The sequence below is a fragment of the Budorcas taxicolor genome, chromosome 8 (assembly GCF_023091745.1).
Source record: "Budorcas taxicolor isolate Tak-1 chromosome 8, Takin1.1, whole genome shotgun sequence".
NCBI classification, from domain to species: Eukaryota; Metazoa; Chordata; class Mammalia; order Artiodactyla; family Bovidae; genus Budorcas; species Budorcas taxicolor.
The window spans coordinates 116,022,445-116,042,438 of NC_068917.1; the positions used below are offsets into that span (position 1 = coordinate 116,022,445).

Genomic DNA, 19,994 nt, shown 5'->3' on the forward strand with positions numbered 1-19,994 from the left:
ACTGATATAAATTTGTTTCTACCATTTTCTATCACTCTAACTTCAATATGTGGCAATAAAAATGGAATGTCTTCCTACTGTGGTATGCACGTGGACTTCACTTATTCATCAGGGTCTGAGTAGGAGCACAGTTAGGAAGTAAGAAACCCTGTCAACTGCTTAAAATAGGACATCAATTAATTTTATCAAAAACGTCCTTTGAAAACTGCTTACTGTTATCACTTCAACTAGGAACGCTTTTAAAATTGCACCAATCAATTCTAGGTTGTTCCAACACAGATCTCTACTAGACTGGTTACATCCTCATCAGTGCCACGGTATTGATAACATTTAATCCGGGCCTGCCTGAAGGAAGTCCGATAACCAGGATTCTGAACAATGCAAACTGGATTTACTTTTTGCTATTTATATCCAGTTACTATTTTATAAAATAAATGCAATACAGTGCTAAACAAAGTGCCCCTTTTAAGGTGCTGTCTCTTCTCAAACTCAGATGCCCCCTCTCTGTGGGGGAAAACCCCACTGCCACTGGCTTAAATCTGCTGTACAGGACACTGCACATTTCTGTGGCAGTGACAAGCAGCCAGGTGTGTGGCTGTGTCCCCTGCTGCAGAGCAGGATGCAGCCTTTGTTAACCTTTTGTTTTTGTTGCCTGTTTTTTCTAAGTGGCTAACATTTCCTCTTAAGCCAAGTAGTGAGAACTTAGGCTTTGCACACTGCAGCGTTCCCACATCTGCTAAGACCGCATCAACACGTGGTGGGCGCAAGGCCAGTATCTGCTGGATGGAAAGAGGCATAAGCTAACAGGGGTTCAAGTTTACATTTGGTCTTTTCACTGCATTTTTAACGCACGTGGGGAACCTTGCCTCATTGCGCATGTTGACCTCATGATGAAACAAGAAATCAAAAGAGGAAGTTCTCTCAGGCAGCCAAGGCCTCCCTTCCTCTCCAGCCTCGCCTCCGAACCTCATTCTGGGCTTTGTCCTCTTCTCACGTCTACTGCTGTTTCCATTCTTCAGATTTCTGTTCAAACGATGCTTCTTCAGAGACGATTTCTCCTGCCACCTTGTGAAACACAGGTTCCCCTCCACATCTTGTGACCCCATCTTTCTCAGAATTTCTTTCTTTCCACCTTTGGAGCCTTTTGTAATTTGCGTTTTTACTCAGTTACCTGTTACCTGGCATGAGAGCAGCATCCGGCAGGGACCTGACGTAGCGCTGGACAATCGGTGAGCTCCACGGCGTGAGGCCCACGGTGAGGTCCACGGTGTGCGGTCCATGGTGTGACATTCACAGTGAGGTCCACCATGAGGTCCACGGTGTGAGGTCCACAGTGTGAGGTCCATGGTGTGAGGTCCACGGTGAGGTCCACGGTGAGGTCCACGGTGTGAGATTCACGGTGAGGTCCACGGTGTGAGGTCCACAGTGAGGTCCACGGTGAGGTCCACGGTGTGAGACCCACGGTGTGAGGTTCACGGTGAGGTCCACGGTGTGAGGTTCACAGTGAGGTTCACGGTGAGGTCCACAGTGTGAGGTCCACGGTGTGAGGTCCACGGTGTGAGGTCCACAGTGAGGTCCACGGTGTCACGTTCATGGTGAGGTCCACAGTGTGAGGTCCATGGTGTGAGGTCCATGGTAAGGTCCACGGTGTGAGGTTCACGGTGAGGTCCACGGTGAGGTCCACGGTATGAGGCCCACGGTGTGAGGTTCACGGTGAGGTTCATGGTGAGGTGCATGGTGTGAGGTCCATGGTGTGAGGTTCACAGTGTGAGGTCCATGGTGAGGTTCACGGTGTGAGATTCACGGTGAGGTCCATGGTGAGGTCCACAGTGTGAGGTCCATGGTGTTAGATTCACGGTGAGGTCCACTGTGAGGTCCATGGTGTGAGGCCCACGGTGTTAGATTCACAGTGAGGTCCACTGTGAGGTCCATGGTGTGAGGTCCACAGGGAGGCCCACGGTGTGAGGTTCAGGGTGAGGTCCACGGTGAGGTCCATGGTGAGGTCCACGGTGTGAGGTCCACGGTGTTAGATTCACGGTGAGGTCCACTGTGAGGTCCATGGTGTGAGGTCCACAGGGAGGCCCACGGTGTGAGGTTCAGGGTGAGGTCCACGGTGAGGTCCACGGTGTGAGGTCCATGGTGAGTTTCACGGTGTGAGATTCACGGTGAGGTCCATGGTGAGGTCCACAGTGTGAGGTCCATGGTGTTAGATTCACGGTGAGGTCCACTGTGAGGTCCATGGTGTGAGGTCCACAGGGAGGCCCACGGTGTGAGGTTCAGGGTGAGGTCCACGGTGTGAGGCCCATGGTGAGGTCCACGGTGTGAGGCCCACGGTGTGAGGCCCACGGTGTTAGATTCACGGTGAGGTCCACTGTGAGGTCCGTGGTGTGAGGTCCACAGGGAGGCCCACGGTGTGAGGTTCAGGGTGAGGTCCACGGTGAAGTCCACGGTGAGGTCCATGGTGTGAGGTCCACGGTGTGAGGTCCACGGTGTTAGATTCACAGTGAGGTCCACTGTGAGGTCCATGGTGTGAGGTCCACAGGGAGGCCCACGGTGTGAGGTTCAGGGTGAGGTCCACGGTGAGGTCCACGGTGAGGTCCATGGTGTGAGGTTCACAGTGAGGTCCACGGTGAGGTCCACAGTGTGAGGTCCACGGTGTGAGGTCCACGGTGTGAGGTCCACAGTGAGGTCCACGGTGTCACGTTCATGGTGAGGTCCACAGTGTGAGGTCCATGGTGTGAGGTCCATGGTAAGGTCCACGGTGTGAGGTTCACAGTGTGAGGTGCATGGTGTGAGGTCCACGGTGAGGTCCATGGTGAGGTTCACGGTGTGAGATTCACGGTGAGGTCCATGGTGAGGTCCACGGTGTGAGATTCACGGTGAGGTCCATGGTGAGGTCCACAGTGTGAGGTCCATGGTGTTAGATTCACGGTGAGGTCCACTGTGAGGTCCATGGTGTGAGGTCCACAGGGAGGCCCACGGTGTGAGGTTCAGGGTGAGGTGCATGGTGAGGTCGATGGTGAGGTCCACGGTGAGGTCCACAGTGTGAGGTCCACGGTGAGGTCCACGGTGTGAGGCCCATGGTGAGGTCCACGGTGTGAGGCCCATGGTGTGAGGCCCATGGTGTTAGATTCACGGTGAGGTCCACTGTGAGGTCCATGGTGTGAGGTCCACAGGGAGGCCCACGGTGTGAGGTTCAGGGTGAGGTCCACGGTGAGGTCCACGGTGAGGTCCACGGTGTGAGGTTCACAGTGAGGTCCACGGTGAGGTCCACAGTGTGAGGTCCACGGTGTGAGGTCCACGGTGTGAGGTCCACAGTGAGGTCCACGGTGTCACGTTCATGGTGAGGTCCACAGTGTGAGGTCCATGGTGTGAGGTCCATGGTAAGGTCCACGGTGTGAGGTTCACAGTGTGAGGTGCATGGTGTGAGGTCCATGGTGAGGTCCATGGTGAGGTTCACGGTGTGAGATTCACGGTGAGGTCCATGGTGAGGTCCACAGTGTGAGGTCCATGGTGTTAGATTCACGGTGAGGTCCACTGTGAGGTCCATGGTGTGAGGTCCACAGGGAGGCCCACGGTGTGAGGTTCAGGGTGAGGTGCATGGTGAGGTCGATGGTGAGGTCCACGGTGAGGTCCACGGTGTGAGGTCCACGGTGAGGTCCACGGTGTGAGGCCCATGGTGAGGTCCACGGTGTGAGGCCCATGGTGTGAGGCCCACGGTGTTAGATTCACAGTGAGGTCCACTGTGAGGTCCATGGTGTGAGGTCCACAGGGAGGCCCACGGTGTGAGGTTCAGGGTGAGGTCCACGGTGAGGTCCATGGTGAGGTCCACGGTGTGAGGTCCACGGTGTGAGGTCCACGGTGTTAGATTCACGGTGAGGTCCACTGTGAGGTCCATGGTGTGAGGTCCACAGGGAGGCCCACGGTGTGAGGTTCAGGGTGAGGTCCACGGTGAGGTCCACAGTGAGGTCCATGGTGTGAGGTCCATGGTGTGAGGTCCACGGTGAGGTCCACAGTGATATCTACAGCGTGAGGTCCACGGTGAGGTCCACAGCCCCGCAAAGGACAGCTGCTGCCTGGAGGGAGGGTTGAGTGAGAGAATGAACCATGGGCCTCTTCACTGGGCCATCTGCCACTGGCAAACCCTCTGAATCTATTTTTTACATCCGCCCCAGCAGGATCCATGTAAAATATAACCCTGAGGACCCCGCAAACATTTCTCACAGACCACAGGAGAGAGTCCACAGGACTCAGAACAGCCTGGTCTCTCTTCATTTCTCCAGAGAGGAACTCCTCAGATTTTCCAGGACTTATAACAGCTGAAGGTGTGAGTTAAAGTTTCTCCACGTGCATTCACCCTGCCTTCCTAGAAGTAGAGCCCTGTTTCTGTCTGATGTCACTGAAACTGAGCTCCGTCAGGACCGGGGTCAGCCTGCATCTGGGGCACCAAGTATCCCAGACGCTCTGTCTGGTGGGTCGCATCATAAAAGCAGCGAAAGCAGAAGCGGTGCTGCCGCGTTCGAACGCCCCGTGGTCACGGGCGAGGGGCAGGCGATCGGAGCACAGAGCGCCCCCGCGCATGTGCGCCCCCGCCGACCACGCACGCGTCTCCCTCACTTAGCAGCGGGGCTTCTGCTGCGGCAGATCCGGGCAGCAGCCCTCGCCCGCTGGGCTGCGTGCCAGCTGGTCACGCGGACTGTTCACAGTTCTGGATGTTTCAGTCCACTTTCTAACTATAGATTTTCCGTGCAGCTGTGAACGAGTCACCGAGTTCTGCTGCCCCAGACGCTGCAGGATTTGGATGACGCTCTCTCACAGCGTATTGCAAGAAGCGCAGAAAAAAACTTTTGGAGCGGGGCGCAGGAGTCAGACTGAGCCGCGCCCTCCACCCCCCTGGGCTCCCTGGTCCGAAGCCTGAACCCAGAAGCCTCTCACGCTCCAGACCCCTGTGGCTCTGTGCGCTCACCTTGGCCTTGGACACGCACATCCCTCATCCCCACGGACAACCCCCATCATTCAAGTGCATTTCAAACATCACTTTTCCTACAAAGTCGTATGAGATAGCTTCAGCAGGAGACAAGGTCTTCTTATTAACAGTATATTAGTCGATGGCTCCCCACTCACCTGGAAAATCCCATGGACAGAGGAGCCTGGTGGGCTGCAGTCCATGGGGTCGAGAAGAGTGGGACACGCCTGAGGACTTCACTTTCCCTTTTCACTTTCATGCATTGGAGAAGGAAATGGCAACCCACTCCAGTGTTCTTGCCTGGAGAATCCCAGGGACGGGGGAGCCTGGTGGGCTGCCGTCTATGGGGTCGCAGAGAGTCGGACACGACTGAAGCGACTTAGCAGCAGCAGCAGCAGCTTTACCATATGATCAGACGTTTTCTAAAGGGGTGTCTCCTCTGTCCATGGGATACTCCAGGCAAGAATACTGGAGTGGGTTGCCATTTCCTGATAAGTATTTGTCATGCTTTACGAGTATCTGTCAGGAAGATTACATCAAATACTATCTTTATTCATATTTTCAAGCATATTTACTTTGCATGCACAGTGTTCCCCATATGACATCAACACTGGCTACCTAAAAGAGCTCCTGGCTGCAAGAGGACACAGAAAAGTAACGCAGGATACTTCGGGAACCAAATGGAGTGAGTGAGGTTAGTGCCGTGATAGGAAGAAGCACAGATGCGAGGCTCAGGCAGGTGGGGGCTGGGGGTTCCCAGAAGATCTGCTGTCTGAATTGGGAATGAGCTATTCAACGAAAGTGAGGAGTAGAAGGAAGTGGTTCTGCACAAAAAGAGCAGTTTGGGTGAAGGTCCAGAGGCGAGAATTCCTGAAGCACAGCCACGTGGCTGAAGCACAGGTCTTGAGGCTGGGTCTCCTTCAGGGAGGCCAGCGAGCCCTGCAGTCCTGCCTCTTTGCCCGGAGCCTGGCACTGGGCAGCACAGGGCTGTCTGCTGGCGTACGTTCCGCCCTGCTCCCCTGTCCACCAGCGGGCACAGGGACCCTGCCCTGAGGCCAGGGGTTAGGAGCTGTCGCTTTCTGAATTCCTTAAGGGAAAGAAAACAGGTCTTAGGTTTCTGAAGAGCGCCTGCTCCTGCTGCTCATGCTGATCTGAACCCTGCTGTGAGAGGACAGGCTGGCGTGTTTGCGGGGTGCTGACCCCAGGGACTGGGTGGGGCCCATGAGCCAGCTCCCGGCCAGCTCCCACCACCCGCCAGACCAGAGGCAGAGGGCCCAGCGGGGCCTTCCACATGGTAGACCCAGACTTGAAAGAAGCTTTTATTGCATTAAGCCACTAAAATACAAGGACTATCTGTTAGAGAAGTTATTTTACTTTAAAAAGTACTACTCGGTTTGGGAATATCTTTGGAATATGGCACCTTTTTGGCACATTGGAATTGCCTGCTGCTGCTAAGTTGCTTCAGTCGTGTCTGACTCTGTGCGACCCCATAGACGGCAGCCCACTAGGCTCCTCTGTCCCTGGGATTCTCCAGGCAAGAATACTGGAGTGGGTTGCCATTTCCTTCTCCAATGCATGAAAGTGAAAAGTGAAAGTGAGTTCACTCAGTCGTGTCTGGCTCTTCGCTACCCCATGGACTGCAGCCTACCAGGCTCCTCTGTCCATGGGATTCTCCAGGCAAGAGTACTGGAGTGGGGTGCCATTGCCTTCTCCTTGGAATTGCCTACGTAACCCCAATCATTACACACGTCTCTTTTGATCAGGATGTTTGATCTCCTGCAGAAAAAAGTATCCAGAAAATATTAACAGACTGATGTGGGTTATCACATTGTTCCTCAGCAGGACTACAGTCTGTGCGGATATTCCCATGGGCGACCCTGACTGTTTACGGACTTGAGACATATTTACCAAATAAGGAGGTCTTTTTTTAATGTGAGGTGTTGCCATCAAAAGGTACCAGAGTGTTACCTCTAAGGACAGAAACTCTCACCAAGCCTCAAGACACTTTCTCTAGCTGGGTTTTATAACTGAACCAGTTCCAAGGAACACGGTAACGTCCACACTCCCTTTAAGCTTTGCTCCTGAGGGGAGTCCCCTTCATCCGGGTCCTGGGGGCCCCCTCTTCAGCCCTGAACAAAGATCTGAGCAAGAATCAGTCAGTGACGTCATCAGGGGCCCTCAGGCCCTGTCCTTTCTGGACCAGCATGAAGTGTGCCTCAAGGAATGGAAAGTGGGTGGATGGCCTACGTACCTTTAGAACATCGTGCTACCTTCTCATATCTGAGGCAAAGAACTATGTGGAAGCTAAATTTCGTTAATCCAAAATACACTGCTAGGTAGCACCATTACTTCTGTGCACATATAACAACGTTATTTGTATTACATTTGCATTAAGAAGGTTGGTCCTGTTAGAAAGGTTGTCTTCCTAAATGCACAGTTTCTAGTATATGCCTAGCATACTAACAGCATATTAATAGTGAAAATAACAGAGCTGATAAAAGTTAAACATTAAACAATATTTCATTATAGCACATAATGTTATCCTTTATGAAAGGTAATTGTTTTCTCCCTGATAAGAGTTTAGTTAGACTATTAAATGATAAGCATAATGGTTGAACAAATGTAACAATTCATTTTGAAACATGTAGTTAATTAACATATACCTACTTTGGAAGCCTTTGAAGTTAGTTAATAGTTATCTCAAATAAAATATATTCCTTTTGGAGGGAAAGAGAAAATTGATGTAGCTGAAACACTCGAGTTTTACACTTTTACAAAAAAACACATTTCCATCTCACAACATACATCTATAGTAAATATAAGTTAAACGCAGCTCTTCCCTTTATGATCCAATATTGCTTTCTCAAAAAACTAAATCAAATCTAGCAAAATAAATTATTTTTGTTGTTCTTGTTGTATAATTTTCTCCCTTGTCTTTTCTGGGCACTTCATAGTGGAAAGCTGTTCACTTTCTAAAGGAGGGAATTACATTTCTTTTAATTTAAGCAACTGAGCAACTTCACTTCACTTCACTTCAAATTTCTTAATATGAATATATCACCTCTTCTTGCCTAAAAACAGATGTGAAGCTTGTAGAGATTATTTCAGTGAATTATCGTCACCTTTTTGTAGGAAAGTTCCATTTTGTTGTTTTTAAACTTTGTTGGTAATCATCATAGAATTACACTTAGACTTCAGAATTTAGACTTCAGAAAACATCCAGTCCAACCAGCATTTCACACAAAAGATAGGGGAGAGTCTAAACAATTTGCAAATACAATTTCACATTTTGTGTGAGCCAGTTTACATATATTATACTTCAACTTGCCTTGAAAGTGAAGTTAAGTTGCTCAGTCGTGTCCGACTCTTTGCAACCCCATGGACTGTAGCCCACCAGGCTCCTCCGTCCATGGGATTCTCCAGGCAAGAATCCTGGAGTGGGTTGCCATTGCCTTTTCCAGGGGATCTTCCCAACCCAGGGATCGAACCCAGGTCTCCCGCATTAAAGGTAGACGCTTTAACCTCTGAGCCACCAGGGAAGCCCCTTAATTTAGCCAATCACACATATTTCTGGTGATTGGAGAGCTCCAGAAAGTTAATTCTGACAATACCACAAGTGGAAAAGCTCAGTAGAGATTCTAAATCAGTGCACTCTTTTATTAAGTTGAAAAAGTTTGTTAAAAAGGCTCATCCAAACTGAGGGCACCGAGTCATTCCAGCCTGTGAAAACAGTGGGTGAGCTAACAGATGAGCTGTCCGAGCCTCCACCGGCAGAGCTCGTGACTCTGAAGACCCACTGAATGCCTGTGTTGTCACTGTTGTTTATACATCTAAGTATCTAATAAGCTGAGCTGAAGTGTTGGCATACATATAATTGGGTGAGAGAAGGATTCATTCAAGAACTCCATTTGTCTGTCCCATTTAAAAACTGCAAAATAAACAAGGACAACAGTGATTACTATCAAGCCTTCTTTGGTATAATTTGGGGTGCAGTGGAAGATAGTTCTTACTGGTATTTTTTAGAAAAAAATCTAGCTTTTGATATGGTAAAATTTAGAACGAAAGATTATATGCAAATTTCAAATAATATGAGCTTGGGCTAATTTCTTTTTTCATTGCAGCAAGATGTTTTTCCAAAAACAGATTTACACCAAAATATTTTTTCATAGAAACGTCACCCGCTTCCACTATGCTGGAGAGGAGTCCAAAGACCACCGGCTGCACAGGGATGCTGCTGAGAGCTGGCTGGGAAAGGCTTGTCACTAGGCGGTGCTCTCCCTAGAGCAGCGTGAACTCCATCTACACACAGAAGGCGGAAAAGGGAAAATGCCTCTTTCATCCGCCTCAGGGCAGTTTGATGGGAGTTCTTACTTTTCTAGAGCACACCTTGACAGGAAGTTCACGCTTCAGTCATATCGCTTGGAGAAAGAAGTTCACTGAGAAATCAAACCGTCTCCTTCAAGCACATAGCCCCCAGGAGTGTGTGCAGAAGGCGGTGGTGCGTTTAGATGCCCACGGTTTTTCAGCTCTATTCTGCTTACCCTGCCTGACTCTGCCAAACGCTTTCCTGAGGACTCGGACCTGCGGGAGGGAGCGAGAGGAGGAGACGCGGAGATCCGCGCGAGTCCGGCCGGGGTCGCCGCGCGCCCGCAGCGTCCCGGGCGCATCCAGCCGGCCAGCGGCCGCCGCGCTCGCGGCCGAGGTTTCCATTCCCGCCGCCGCGCTCCCTGCGGGTATTGCGCCAAGAATACCTTTCCCAACCAGATCGCCGGTTTGGAGGAAGTCCAGCTCTTGCCCAGAAAGAGCCAATAAAATGGGAAAATGCGCAACTGATTGATAATACATTTTACAAGAAGAAAAATTAAAGGAGGTAAACTGCTGAGCTCTCACAAATGGGCCTGCCTACAACCTGAAACTTTCTGCAAGACGCGGGCCTGGACGGAGGGCCCGGGAGCGCTCCCGAGGGCGTTGCCGAGGGAGCCGGCGAGCCCGGGGCCGAGGGTCCGGCGCGCCGTCCTCCGAGGGCTCGACGGGCGGGTGAGGGTGGCAAGGGGCCGCCGCGGTCCAGCCAGGGGGCTGTGTCCGGGGGTCCCAGCGCTAACCCAGGCCCTGCCCTCCCCGCCGCGCCCCGGACCGGCCTGGGGCGCACTGACCTCGGCCCCGGGAGTGGTCCCCAGCCTCGCCGGCAGATCCCCCAAAACACACAGACTCTCGTTGACTTATTAAATGTGAGGCAATCAGGCAGCTCCTTTTTTAATAGCCGAGATCTACATTTAGACAAAAACAGATCCGAGTTCCTGGTAAAGGCGTTTCTTCTCATCCTGTCATAAGTGACAGGAACGGAGCGAAATAGACTGGAGGAGAGAAGGGGGGTGAAGGGGAGGGACGAGGAGGGAGGGAGACGGGAGAGGGGCCGCCGGGGCGGCGGTGCGGGGTGGGCAGGGGAGGGGAGCGGAGGAGACGGGGAAGGGGATCGGGCGCGTGCGGAGAGCGGGGGTAGGAGGGGGGCGGGGAGGGAGGGAGCGGAGCGGACGGGCGAGTGGGGAGACGGGGCGGGGAGACGGGGCGAAGGAGGGGGACGCGCGCGGCGGCGGGGCGGGGAGACGGGGAGGCGATGGGGGTGGTGAGGGGGGTGTCTGACGAAGATCCGCGCGGGGATACGAACACTCCGGCGGCTTCTAATTAAAGACCGGCGCCGGGCCCGGGGGACCCGCCTGACGTCGGCAGCCGCGGGGATAAGAGGCGCCCCGAGGTCCGAGGCCGGACTCCGCCAGCACGCCCCCCGGGCCACTGCGAGTTCCGCGCCCGCAGCTCCGAGGCGCCGCGTGCCCTCCCCGCGCGGCCAGTGCGCGCAGCGGCCGGGCGCCGCCGGGCATGGAGTAGGGAGCCGGGCGCCAGCTCGGGGCGCGGGGACGGACGCCGGAGGACGCGCACGGCTGCGGGGCGCAGGGACGGGCGACCCGGCCGGGCTCCTGCGCGCAGGTGGCCCCGCGGCTGGCGCCGGGCAGGTACGAGCCGGGCTCCCTCCCCGGCGCCAGGGGTTTTCCAGAACCGGGCCCAGCGGGCGTCTGGGGCGAGGGTCTCGTCGCGGGGGCTTTTCGACGGAGATCGGGGACACCGCGAAGAGGGGGCGGCCGGCACACACAGGCGCTGCTGGCAACTTGAGCCGGGCCGCCGGGCGGGGCGCGCACACCCCCGGCTCGCCGGGGTGCGCGGCGGCTCCCCGAGGGAGACGCCTGGGCCCGAGCCCCCGCGCCGCCGCCGGGCCCCCTCTCGGCGCCCGCTGGGGACGGAAAGTTGAGGCGCCGCGCCGCGCCGCGGGGCTCCGGCCGATGCGCCATCTCCAGCGAAGTTCGAGGCCGCGGCGGGGCCGAGGCGCGTGCCGCCCGGCGCTGAGGGCGCGCGGCACCCAAGGCGCGCTCTCCACGTCCCCGCGAGGGGCCTCGGGGAGGGGGCGTCCGCGTGGGCACCCCGCCCAGCCTCCCGCCCCGGCCCCGCGGCGGCCTGCCCGGGCCGGACGGCGCGGGGCGCCCCTGCACCGGCTTGGCGCGCGTCCTCAGGGGCGCGGGGGCCGAGGCGCGGGGGCCGAGGCGCGGGGCCTCGCCGCCCTCCCTGCCGACCGGCTCCCCGGCTCTCCCCGCACCCTGTCCCTCCAGCGAGCGGAGCTCCGGGAGCGCACCGACCCCACCCGGCCCGGCCGAGCGCAGAATGCACGGGCCCGGGCGCCCCCTCCTGCTGGGGATGCTGCTCGTGCTGGGGGCGGCGGGGCCCGGCAGGGGCGGCGCGGAGCCCCGCGAGGCCGCGGACCGACAGACGCTGCTGCGGCTCATCGTGGAGATCGTCCAGGAGCTCAGGAAGTACCACTCGGGGGAGTCCAAGCGGCTGCAGCTCTCGGGCCGGCAGGACTACACCCTGGACCGCAGGGAGGTCGCGGACTACGCTTACCCGGAGGAGCAGAGAGTGGGTGAGTCCCCGCCCGCCCGCTGTGCGGGCGAGCGCCGCCTGCAAAGGCCTCCTGCGTGTGGGGCTGGCCAAGCCCCCCGGGTCTGCCTGTCCTGTATCAGGGGACGCTAGAAGAACCAGGACTTGCTTGGAGATAGAACTCTGAGAACGCATACGTAGTTTTAAAATATAAATGCATTTCTACTGTTTCTTTAAAAAAGCTGGGAAATATTTTTATTTAAAAAAGGAGATAGGAATTCCATGAATGATGCCTGGCAGATAACATAACTAGCCCTCATCCACATCTAAGACGTGTGAGTTGTTACCCTGGTCGGTAATTTCAGCATGGAACTGTCATCTGTTATTTTGGAAATGGAAATATTTTCAGCAAAGCGGTTTCAACTGAGACAGACGTGTTTCAGAACCCCCCACCCCCATCCCCACGGCAGAGCCTTCCCAGAGTGGCTGCCCTCTGGGAAATTTCCACGGAAAGCATGCAAGCTTTTAGTGCTTTCATGACACAATCAGGTCAAATATGATAAGGTCAATTTTATATAGACTGACTAAACTTAGTTGTAAGCGAAGACTGACATTTAGGAGATGTCTAAACCTTGCAAGCAAGATTCTTATGGAAATTTTCCCTCTTTGAATGAGGAGAATTGGTGGTAGTGTGACCACATGCCATTACATTACTAGTGCAGATCAGGTGAGTGAAAATGAATCCAGATGACTGTTAGACAGAGCAGAAACAGGCTGAAAGCAGAAAGGATGTCAGCCAGGCTAGTCACCAGCACCAGCTGGGACTGTGCGGACACAGCTCTCCCTGGGAAATGTACTTTCAGCTCGTCTACCCGGTTATGTCTGAGGGCATGCATTCATACCAGCCTTCACAACAGGTGGCACTGACAGAATCTCACCCTTTTTCTAAGTGAATACCCTGAAGAATACGCCTATAGCAGATTTTGTTTGTTTGTTTGTTTGAAGGATGATATCAGGTTTTCCTCTTAGAACTTTGAGAGACTGTTGAATTTGATTCTCTAGGTCTTCAAGATGGAAGTGTCTAGAGAGATTTATTCACTGGAAGATAACTGTCTCACACACACACACACACACACACACACACACACACACTTCATGGTCCCTGCCTCTCTCCTGATGGTAGAGATCGGTGTTAGCAGCAGATCTTGGAGTGTTGTGAACCTGATTTGAGGACAATGTGCCCACTCACCCATCCTCATATCGCCGTGTACAGCAATCAAGGGACTGCTTTGATTGCTGTTTATAGAAGAATATCCAGTAATTTTAAACATCCACTTCAGATCACATGAGAAAAGGCTTCTTTTGGTCAAGTTAATAATCAAGTTCTTTTCCCTTAAACAGAAATTGTCCCTCGAGATCTAAGGATGAAAGACAAGTTTCTAAAACATCTTACAGGTAAGCTTGCCCCTCGTCCCTTCGCCTCTCCCCAGATGTTGGTCTCCCAGGAGCTCTCACTATCTGTTTCTCCTTGCGTGCTCCAGGCCCTCTGTATTTCAGCCCAAAGTGCAGCAAACACTTCCACAGACTTTACCACAACACCCGAGACTGCACCATCCCCGCATGTAAGTGACCACATCTGAATCACTGCGTAGAGTAGACGTGAGTACGGGCCCTCCACCTGGGTGAACAGGCGCCTGCCTTGTGTCACCCAGACTTGCAAACATTTACTCCCTGTTGACTGCAGTCAGGGGCTGGGCTGAGCAGACCACTGAGGATAACGACATGCGCAGCTAGTGCCAGACAGAACACAGTTTACATTTGCCGGAATTAATCAGCTCTTGGAATGGGCTGGACTCTTCCGTGCATTTCTCGAATTCTGGCCTCATGCCTGTCCTTGTATCCACTCAGCTCTGACAGTGGAGCAAACTTTTAAAATGAGTTGCTAGAATGACTACTGTGGGTTATAAAGTGTCGAGGGATGGCCCTGGACCATTCCCACCACCCTGGCCAGAGACTTCTTGTTTCCACCAGTAATTATGACCTCATCACCCCAGAGTTTTACTGCTATTTCAAAACTTTGCTCTTCTGCTTGGTTTCATCATTCATTCAGAAATGCAGGTGCCCCTCTTCGTGTGGCTCTCAGCTGTAGCTTTCTGGGTTATCTACAACAAAATGTATTTCATTTCCCCCAAAAGTGGCTCCTTGTGCTCTTCACAAAACATGCAATGATGACAAGAAGCTTAGTAGCTAGAGTGACACGTGCTACAGCCCTTAGCCCATTTTTGTGTGTTGTGGGGACCACAACTTCCCTTCCCTTTAAGGCTCACAGGAGGACAGCTGTGCAAATAAGTCAAGCCTCTTAGAAGCAGTTTTCAGGACTGTCCTTAGGCTGTCCTTAGACTGTCCAGACCTGCCTGTCCTGCTCAAAATAGTAAGCCCCTTTCCATGAAGGGGAAACTGCTCTGCGTAGGCAGCAGAGCCACTTTGTGGAGCTCTCCCACCCCCAGACACGGCAGGAAGGCAGGCAGCTCCTCCTGGAGGGGGGCGGTGGCCTCGGTCAGCGCGGGCACAGGGGCAGAGGCATAAGCGCTGTCTGTGGGCTGCAGGGGCCTGATTGCCGACTCCGCACGCTCACCCGCAGACCCTCCCCGGGACACCCCGCCACACACACACACTCGCTGCCTCCTCTGCTGACGTAACTGAGTAGCGAGGCAGCGATTCTCCTGGTCACCCAGAAGGTGAGGTGGCAGGATCAGGACACACCACGGCTGCACCTGGACCTGGAGACAGGTCAGTGCCCTGCACGCACGACTGCTCACACGGCTCCCACCCCTCTCAGCTCATAATGTGCTGCGGAGCCAAGTCTGGGCACGTCTGTGCCGTTCAAGGCTGCATACAAGAGTTCCCAGGATCCCGGCAGGTCAGACAGAAGGAACAATGGACCTCCTCACTCAAGGTGTGGTCTTGGGGTGAGCTCCTTTGAAGAGGAGGACTTTTGAGTCCATCACACCTGCTGAGCAAAGTCTGCACCTTAAGGGGACCCCCCGCCACGAGGTGCACATCAGAGTGGAGAACATGTTGTCCAGCAGGGAGGTGGTTGACCTCAGGATCTTAGGGGTGTGTCAAATGCCAGTATCTTCTTTGAGCTCATACAATCCACTGTATCAAATATGGCCTGTTTAGGAAAACCACATCCTAAAAAATGTGGTTCATCTGGTGAAGAGCCAAAAGCCAGCAGTCCTAGTGACCCCGCTTCCAGCTGTCAGGTCACCCTCTGACTCTAAACTATGTCCTCTAAATATTTATCAGGTGCAATTTTGAAGAGTTAGCTGCTTGTCTACCGTGCGGTGCATATTTACTGCTGTTAATTTATTCATTCACTCGGAATTTGGCCAGGAGTATGAACCCTTCCATCTTTAAGTAGGGTTTTGTGGCTCTCGAGAAGTAAACTCTGTCTTGAGGAATCCCTGTATGGCCATGACTGCTGAGATGCCTGTTCCCCGAGGCAGCACCTACGAGACGAAAGGAGCAGGCGGCCACATGCGGTCCCTAGGAAGGCCAGGCTGCACTCAGAAAGCAGCTCTTGCTTCCCTCCAGCATCCAGCCAGGTGTTTTCGCTCTGGTACTTGGCTGCTGACCCACTGTCTTTAGAATTTTTGTGTGGAAGGCTTTATGTTATGATCAACTCAAGAGGGGACCCGGCCTGCACGTGACCTTAAAGTTAAATAATACAGGGCACGGAAGACCATCTGCCAGGAAGCAAACGAAAGCCATTTTGTGAGCCCAGCAACCACTGTGAGGAGCAGACAGGCGTGTGGACGTCTGCGGCCCTGCCCCCCACGGCCTCCCAGTCACATCACCTAACTTCTGTCACGTGACACTGACGGCCCCGAGGTGCCATCAGTTATTAAGTCAGCAGCTTCAAGCCATGATTGCAGGTGACAGGCTGCGTGCTGCTTCCAGGGAACTTAGAGTGTTTAAAGGAATGAATGGCTTTAGCAGCTGCTGTGGTTTTTAAAGTGAATGCTGTTCATCTAAGCTGCTGAGGTATCTCACGAGGGTCTGTGATCTGTCCCCACTTGCAGACTACAAGAGGTGTGCCCGGCTTCTTACTCGGCTGGCAGTCAGCCCGATGTGCATGGAGGGATAAGGTGAGTTGGTGGCCCCGTCACCATGCCCTGCACACCAAAGATGGGGTGTGTCTGGGACTTGAAAAATTCACGGGGGTTTAGAGACAGTCATTCTCTGCGAAAGTAGAGTTATTGTGGGTCAGGCTGACAGAATACTCCAAATGTCCCTAAATACTGGCCAGCAGTAAAACACACAGCCGCGCAGGCAGCCGCTGGGGCCCAGTCCCAGGAGGACGTGCTGGCCGAGAGCATGGTAATCTGCACACAGCCCACTGGCTACCGACTTCAGCACGCGCTTGGTGCACGCGTGAAGTCCTGCGCACCCACCTGCAGGCTCTCATTCAGACGCTCATAGATGAGGGTGCGACTGACCGTATCCATGCAGATTCTAGAGACATACTGTTTGAGGCGGACGTCTGTCAGGATGTCAGGCACTGATGAAGCTGTAAAGAACGGCTGAGATCAGGTCTGCCTGCGTCTGATGGCTGCCCCTTCGTCTCCCGTGAGTGGAGGAGAGGTGCTTTTTGTGGCGAAGGCCACGCTGACCAAGGTCTGCGCGGGTGTCCGGGCAGCCGCCGCGGGTGCTGCCCTGAGCTCCGTCCACAGCACTGCTTCTCCCCAGCGGGAGTCCGTCCAGCAAACGGGTTCAGGGAGACATGCAGTTACTGGAGGCTGTGAGCCCACACCCTCCACAGGCTCGTGGAGCTTACGACACTCCCTGTCTAGGGGGAGTGAAAGCACGCTGTTCAAAGCGAAAGCCGAGAAGCTCCTGCTCCTTCGTCTCTCGTCTGCATGCTGTCCAGTCTCTCTTCCGCTGCCCGCGTGGCAAACAGAACACTTGTTTTTAAAGCAATGAATGGGTTATTATAAGTCTCCCAAAGAACCTGCCAGGAGAGATGAGAATGCTTTTATTAAGCATTTCTTCATAGTTGAAGCATCACTGTTCCCAAAGATGAACCAGGCACATCCTTGGAAAACACCTGCCATTTACTCACAAGTGGGGAGACCTGGTCAGGCCGCAGGCTCCCTGCCTCCCTGCCTGTGACCTGACCCCTGCGTCCCCTAACTGCTCTCCTGCAGAGACAGCTTGCCCAAGTGCAGAGGTGGGGGCAGTGGCTTCCAGGAGCCCTCGCGGCTGTGGGGCTGTTCCCAAGCGTGGTCCCGCTCTGCTCCGTGTCAGGAAGGGCTTTCCCAGCACAGCAGGCTTGTCACCACTGTCAGTAACCGTGTTCGTTTTGGCCAAGAAAGGTGTCATTTAGAATATAGATTCTTATGCTAAAATAGCTTTATAGTGCTTTAAAAGATTAATCTCTTCCAATTCCAGAAGCTTTAAGCCACAATTGCCAGCGCTTAACTGGTTGGTGACAGTGCAGTCAAGGGTCTCCCTGGCCCCCTGGAGGGCACAGCCCACATCCTGCATCCACACCCGACTTTGCTCACGAGCCGTAAGCTGTGCCCAAGTGGCTCTTCTGTGGTCCTGACCCATGAAGACGTCAGGACGCGCCTGCAGGGGGAGATGCTTCTTCCCATGCCAGACCATGACCTCAGCCTCTCGAAGGCTGGTCTGAAGGAAGTCGGGCTTCAGGGGGTCCTGAGCGTGGAGACCCTCCACTCCGTGATCTCAGAGCAGAGCCCTCTCCTTTCTGAACCTCACGACCTGATCTCCAGCCAGAGGAGTTTAGCTTTCCAGCCCCTCTCCCACATGGCAAGACAGCCTTCCCACAGCCTCTCCTTGACCTGGGCTTCCCCTCGGGTAATTTCACGGCCTCAGGCCTGGAATATTTTCAGAGGGAACAAGTAGCAAGCATCACCTCATTCTACAAAATGCAGCCCAGGGTCACCGCAGTCAGTCAGACTGCAGTGCCGAGAACTCAGAGCAGGCGCAGCAACACCGAGCTCCAGGCCTCAGCCCCCGACAGGCGTGCTCTTCATCTGAGACGATTTCACTCCTTCAGCACAGCAGGCCTGTGGTGACAGAGCTGAGCTATTTCTCATAGTAAAAGACACACAGGAACACGGGGAAACACATGCAGACGGAAACTCCTCAGGTCTGGACACACATCAGTGTTCGCCACTCAGTCGTGTCCCACTCTGTGACCCCATGGACGGTAGCCCGCCAGGCTCCTGTGTCCACGGGATTTCCCAGGCAAGAATTCTGGAGCGGGTTGTCATTTCCTCCTCCAGGGGATCTTCCTGACCCAGGAACTGAACCTGGGTCTCCTGCATCGCAGGTAGGGTACGTTACATGTAATCTAACATATAGGGCTTCCAGTGTGAGTCATCCTAGAGAACCAAGCCTGTCTGTTTTGCAGTGAGCAGAGCTGTGCAGCAGCCCAGGACCCACGAGAAGTGCCTTGGAGACCAACAGGACAGAACCCACTGCCTTCTGAACACACCCCGTGAACAGAGATTTATTTTTGCAGACAGACTCTTCCATAATTCCTTTACCTTGCGTTTCAAATGCTGTTGACATCACGTGTGGACAGATATTCAGTGAATGTGTGCCTGACAGCTATGCTTGCCACTCATTATTTTAGACAACAGGACTGCCTTTGACGTGTCATGCTGTGAAATGGCAGAGAGAGATCTTTTTCCTGATTAGGTGACATCACAGATTATTTCTTTAGAAACATAAGCAGAGTCAGCAAAATCTAAAAATATATTTTCATATAGCATATGGTATTGATATTTTATTATTTTTACAATTAAATTCCCAGAGTATTATTTGGAACTGCATGAAAAAAAAAAAAAAAAAACTTCAGTGTGGAGACATCTGCGTACATGCTCAGGCTAATTTCATTTGCCCTTTTGTAAAATGAATGTAAAGTAGTGTCCAGGTACTGTGCAATATGTAAATACTGTGAATAACACAAGTAATAAATGCAGTGTTTGTTACAGTGAAGTCTTCAGAGTGACTCTTTACTTCTGAACAAGTTTATCTGGGGAATCTGTGACTTACAAATCTTTATGAGACTGAAATACTGGCAGAAGTCGCAGAATATAAAAGGCACAAATAAAATGAGAAAGCTACAAATTCTTATAAGGGACAATCAGCATTTTCTAGAGTGGTACTAGACTGGTGGCATGCTCCACAAGATACGTGATTTGGTAGTGAGTAGTTCAAAGAAGTTTGCCTCTATTCCCTATAATATGACTTTGTAATGGAAACGTTAAACTAAGAGGGACCTTAAAGCTTCTAAGAAGCTCCAGATTTTATAGGTAGATATATTTTGAACAAATCTGACTGGACCTAATATTTTTTAAGACAAGTGAATTCAGCAGTGAGTTTTTCTGTTCAAATGATCCCTGGTCTGAATACAGCTTAACACATAGTGTGCTGTTGCTTCAGGCCTGTCTGACTCTTTGCAACCGCAGGGACTGCAGCCCACCAGGCTCCTCCGCCCATGGGCTTCTCCAGGCAAGAGTACTGGAGGGGGTTGCCATGCCCTCCTCCAGGGGATCTTCCCGACCCAGGGATCTAACCTGTGGCTCCTGAGGCTCTGCATTGCAGGTGGGTTCTGTACCGCTGAGCCACCAGGGATGCCCTGGATATAGCCTAGGGACAAAGTCAGCTAGAATCCTAGGATTTGTGTGATAATCCGCATGTAAGACATAAACATTAAGGAAGTAAACTATGAACGTGAAAGAGCAAAGAGGAAAAACTTCTCTTGCTCTGAGACTCCTGAGCAGTTACCGAACGGCCAGGACCCCAGGGCAGCTTCCGAAGCCCTTTACTGTCCTGGCCAGGACCCTGGGGCAGCTTCCGAAGCGCTTCACTTTCCCGTTTTCCAGCTGCAGTTAAACTTCCCCCCTTGATTCTTTACTTTTTAGAGCTACCATCATCAAATCCTCAGTCTACCTAACTCAAGTCTTCAGGACAAGAGTCTTACGTAGCACAGTCTTCTGCCAAACCTACCCAGCGTTTCACCTCTGCTACCCCTGACGACAGCCTTATTCGCCCCTCAGGCCCGTTAGTT

General features: G+C 53.2%; 1 protein-coding gene across 1 annotated transcript; it reads left to right on the top strand.

Annotated features, from left to right (window-relative positions):
• The first annotated feature begins 11,674 nt into the window (after nt 1–11,674).
• ALKAL2 (ALK and LTK ligand 2) lies at nt 11,675–18,472 on the top strand. Its single transcript, XM_052645375.1, has 5 exons — nt 11,675–11,930; nt 13,289–13,342; nt 13,429–13,509; nt 15,973–16,038; nt 18,330–18,472. The coding sequence occupies exons 1-4, from the start codon at nt 11,675–11,677 to the stop codon at nt 16,035–16,037; spliced, it is 456 nt and encodes a 151-aa protein (XP_052501335.1). The 3' UTR covers nt 16,038; nt 18,330–18,472.
• The last annotated feature ends 1,522 nt before the right edge of the window (nt 18,473–19,994 follow it).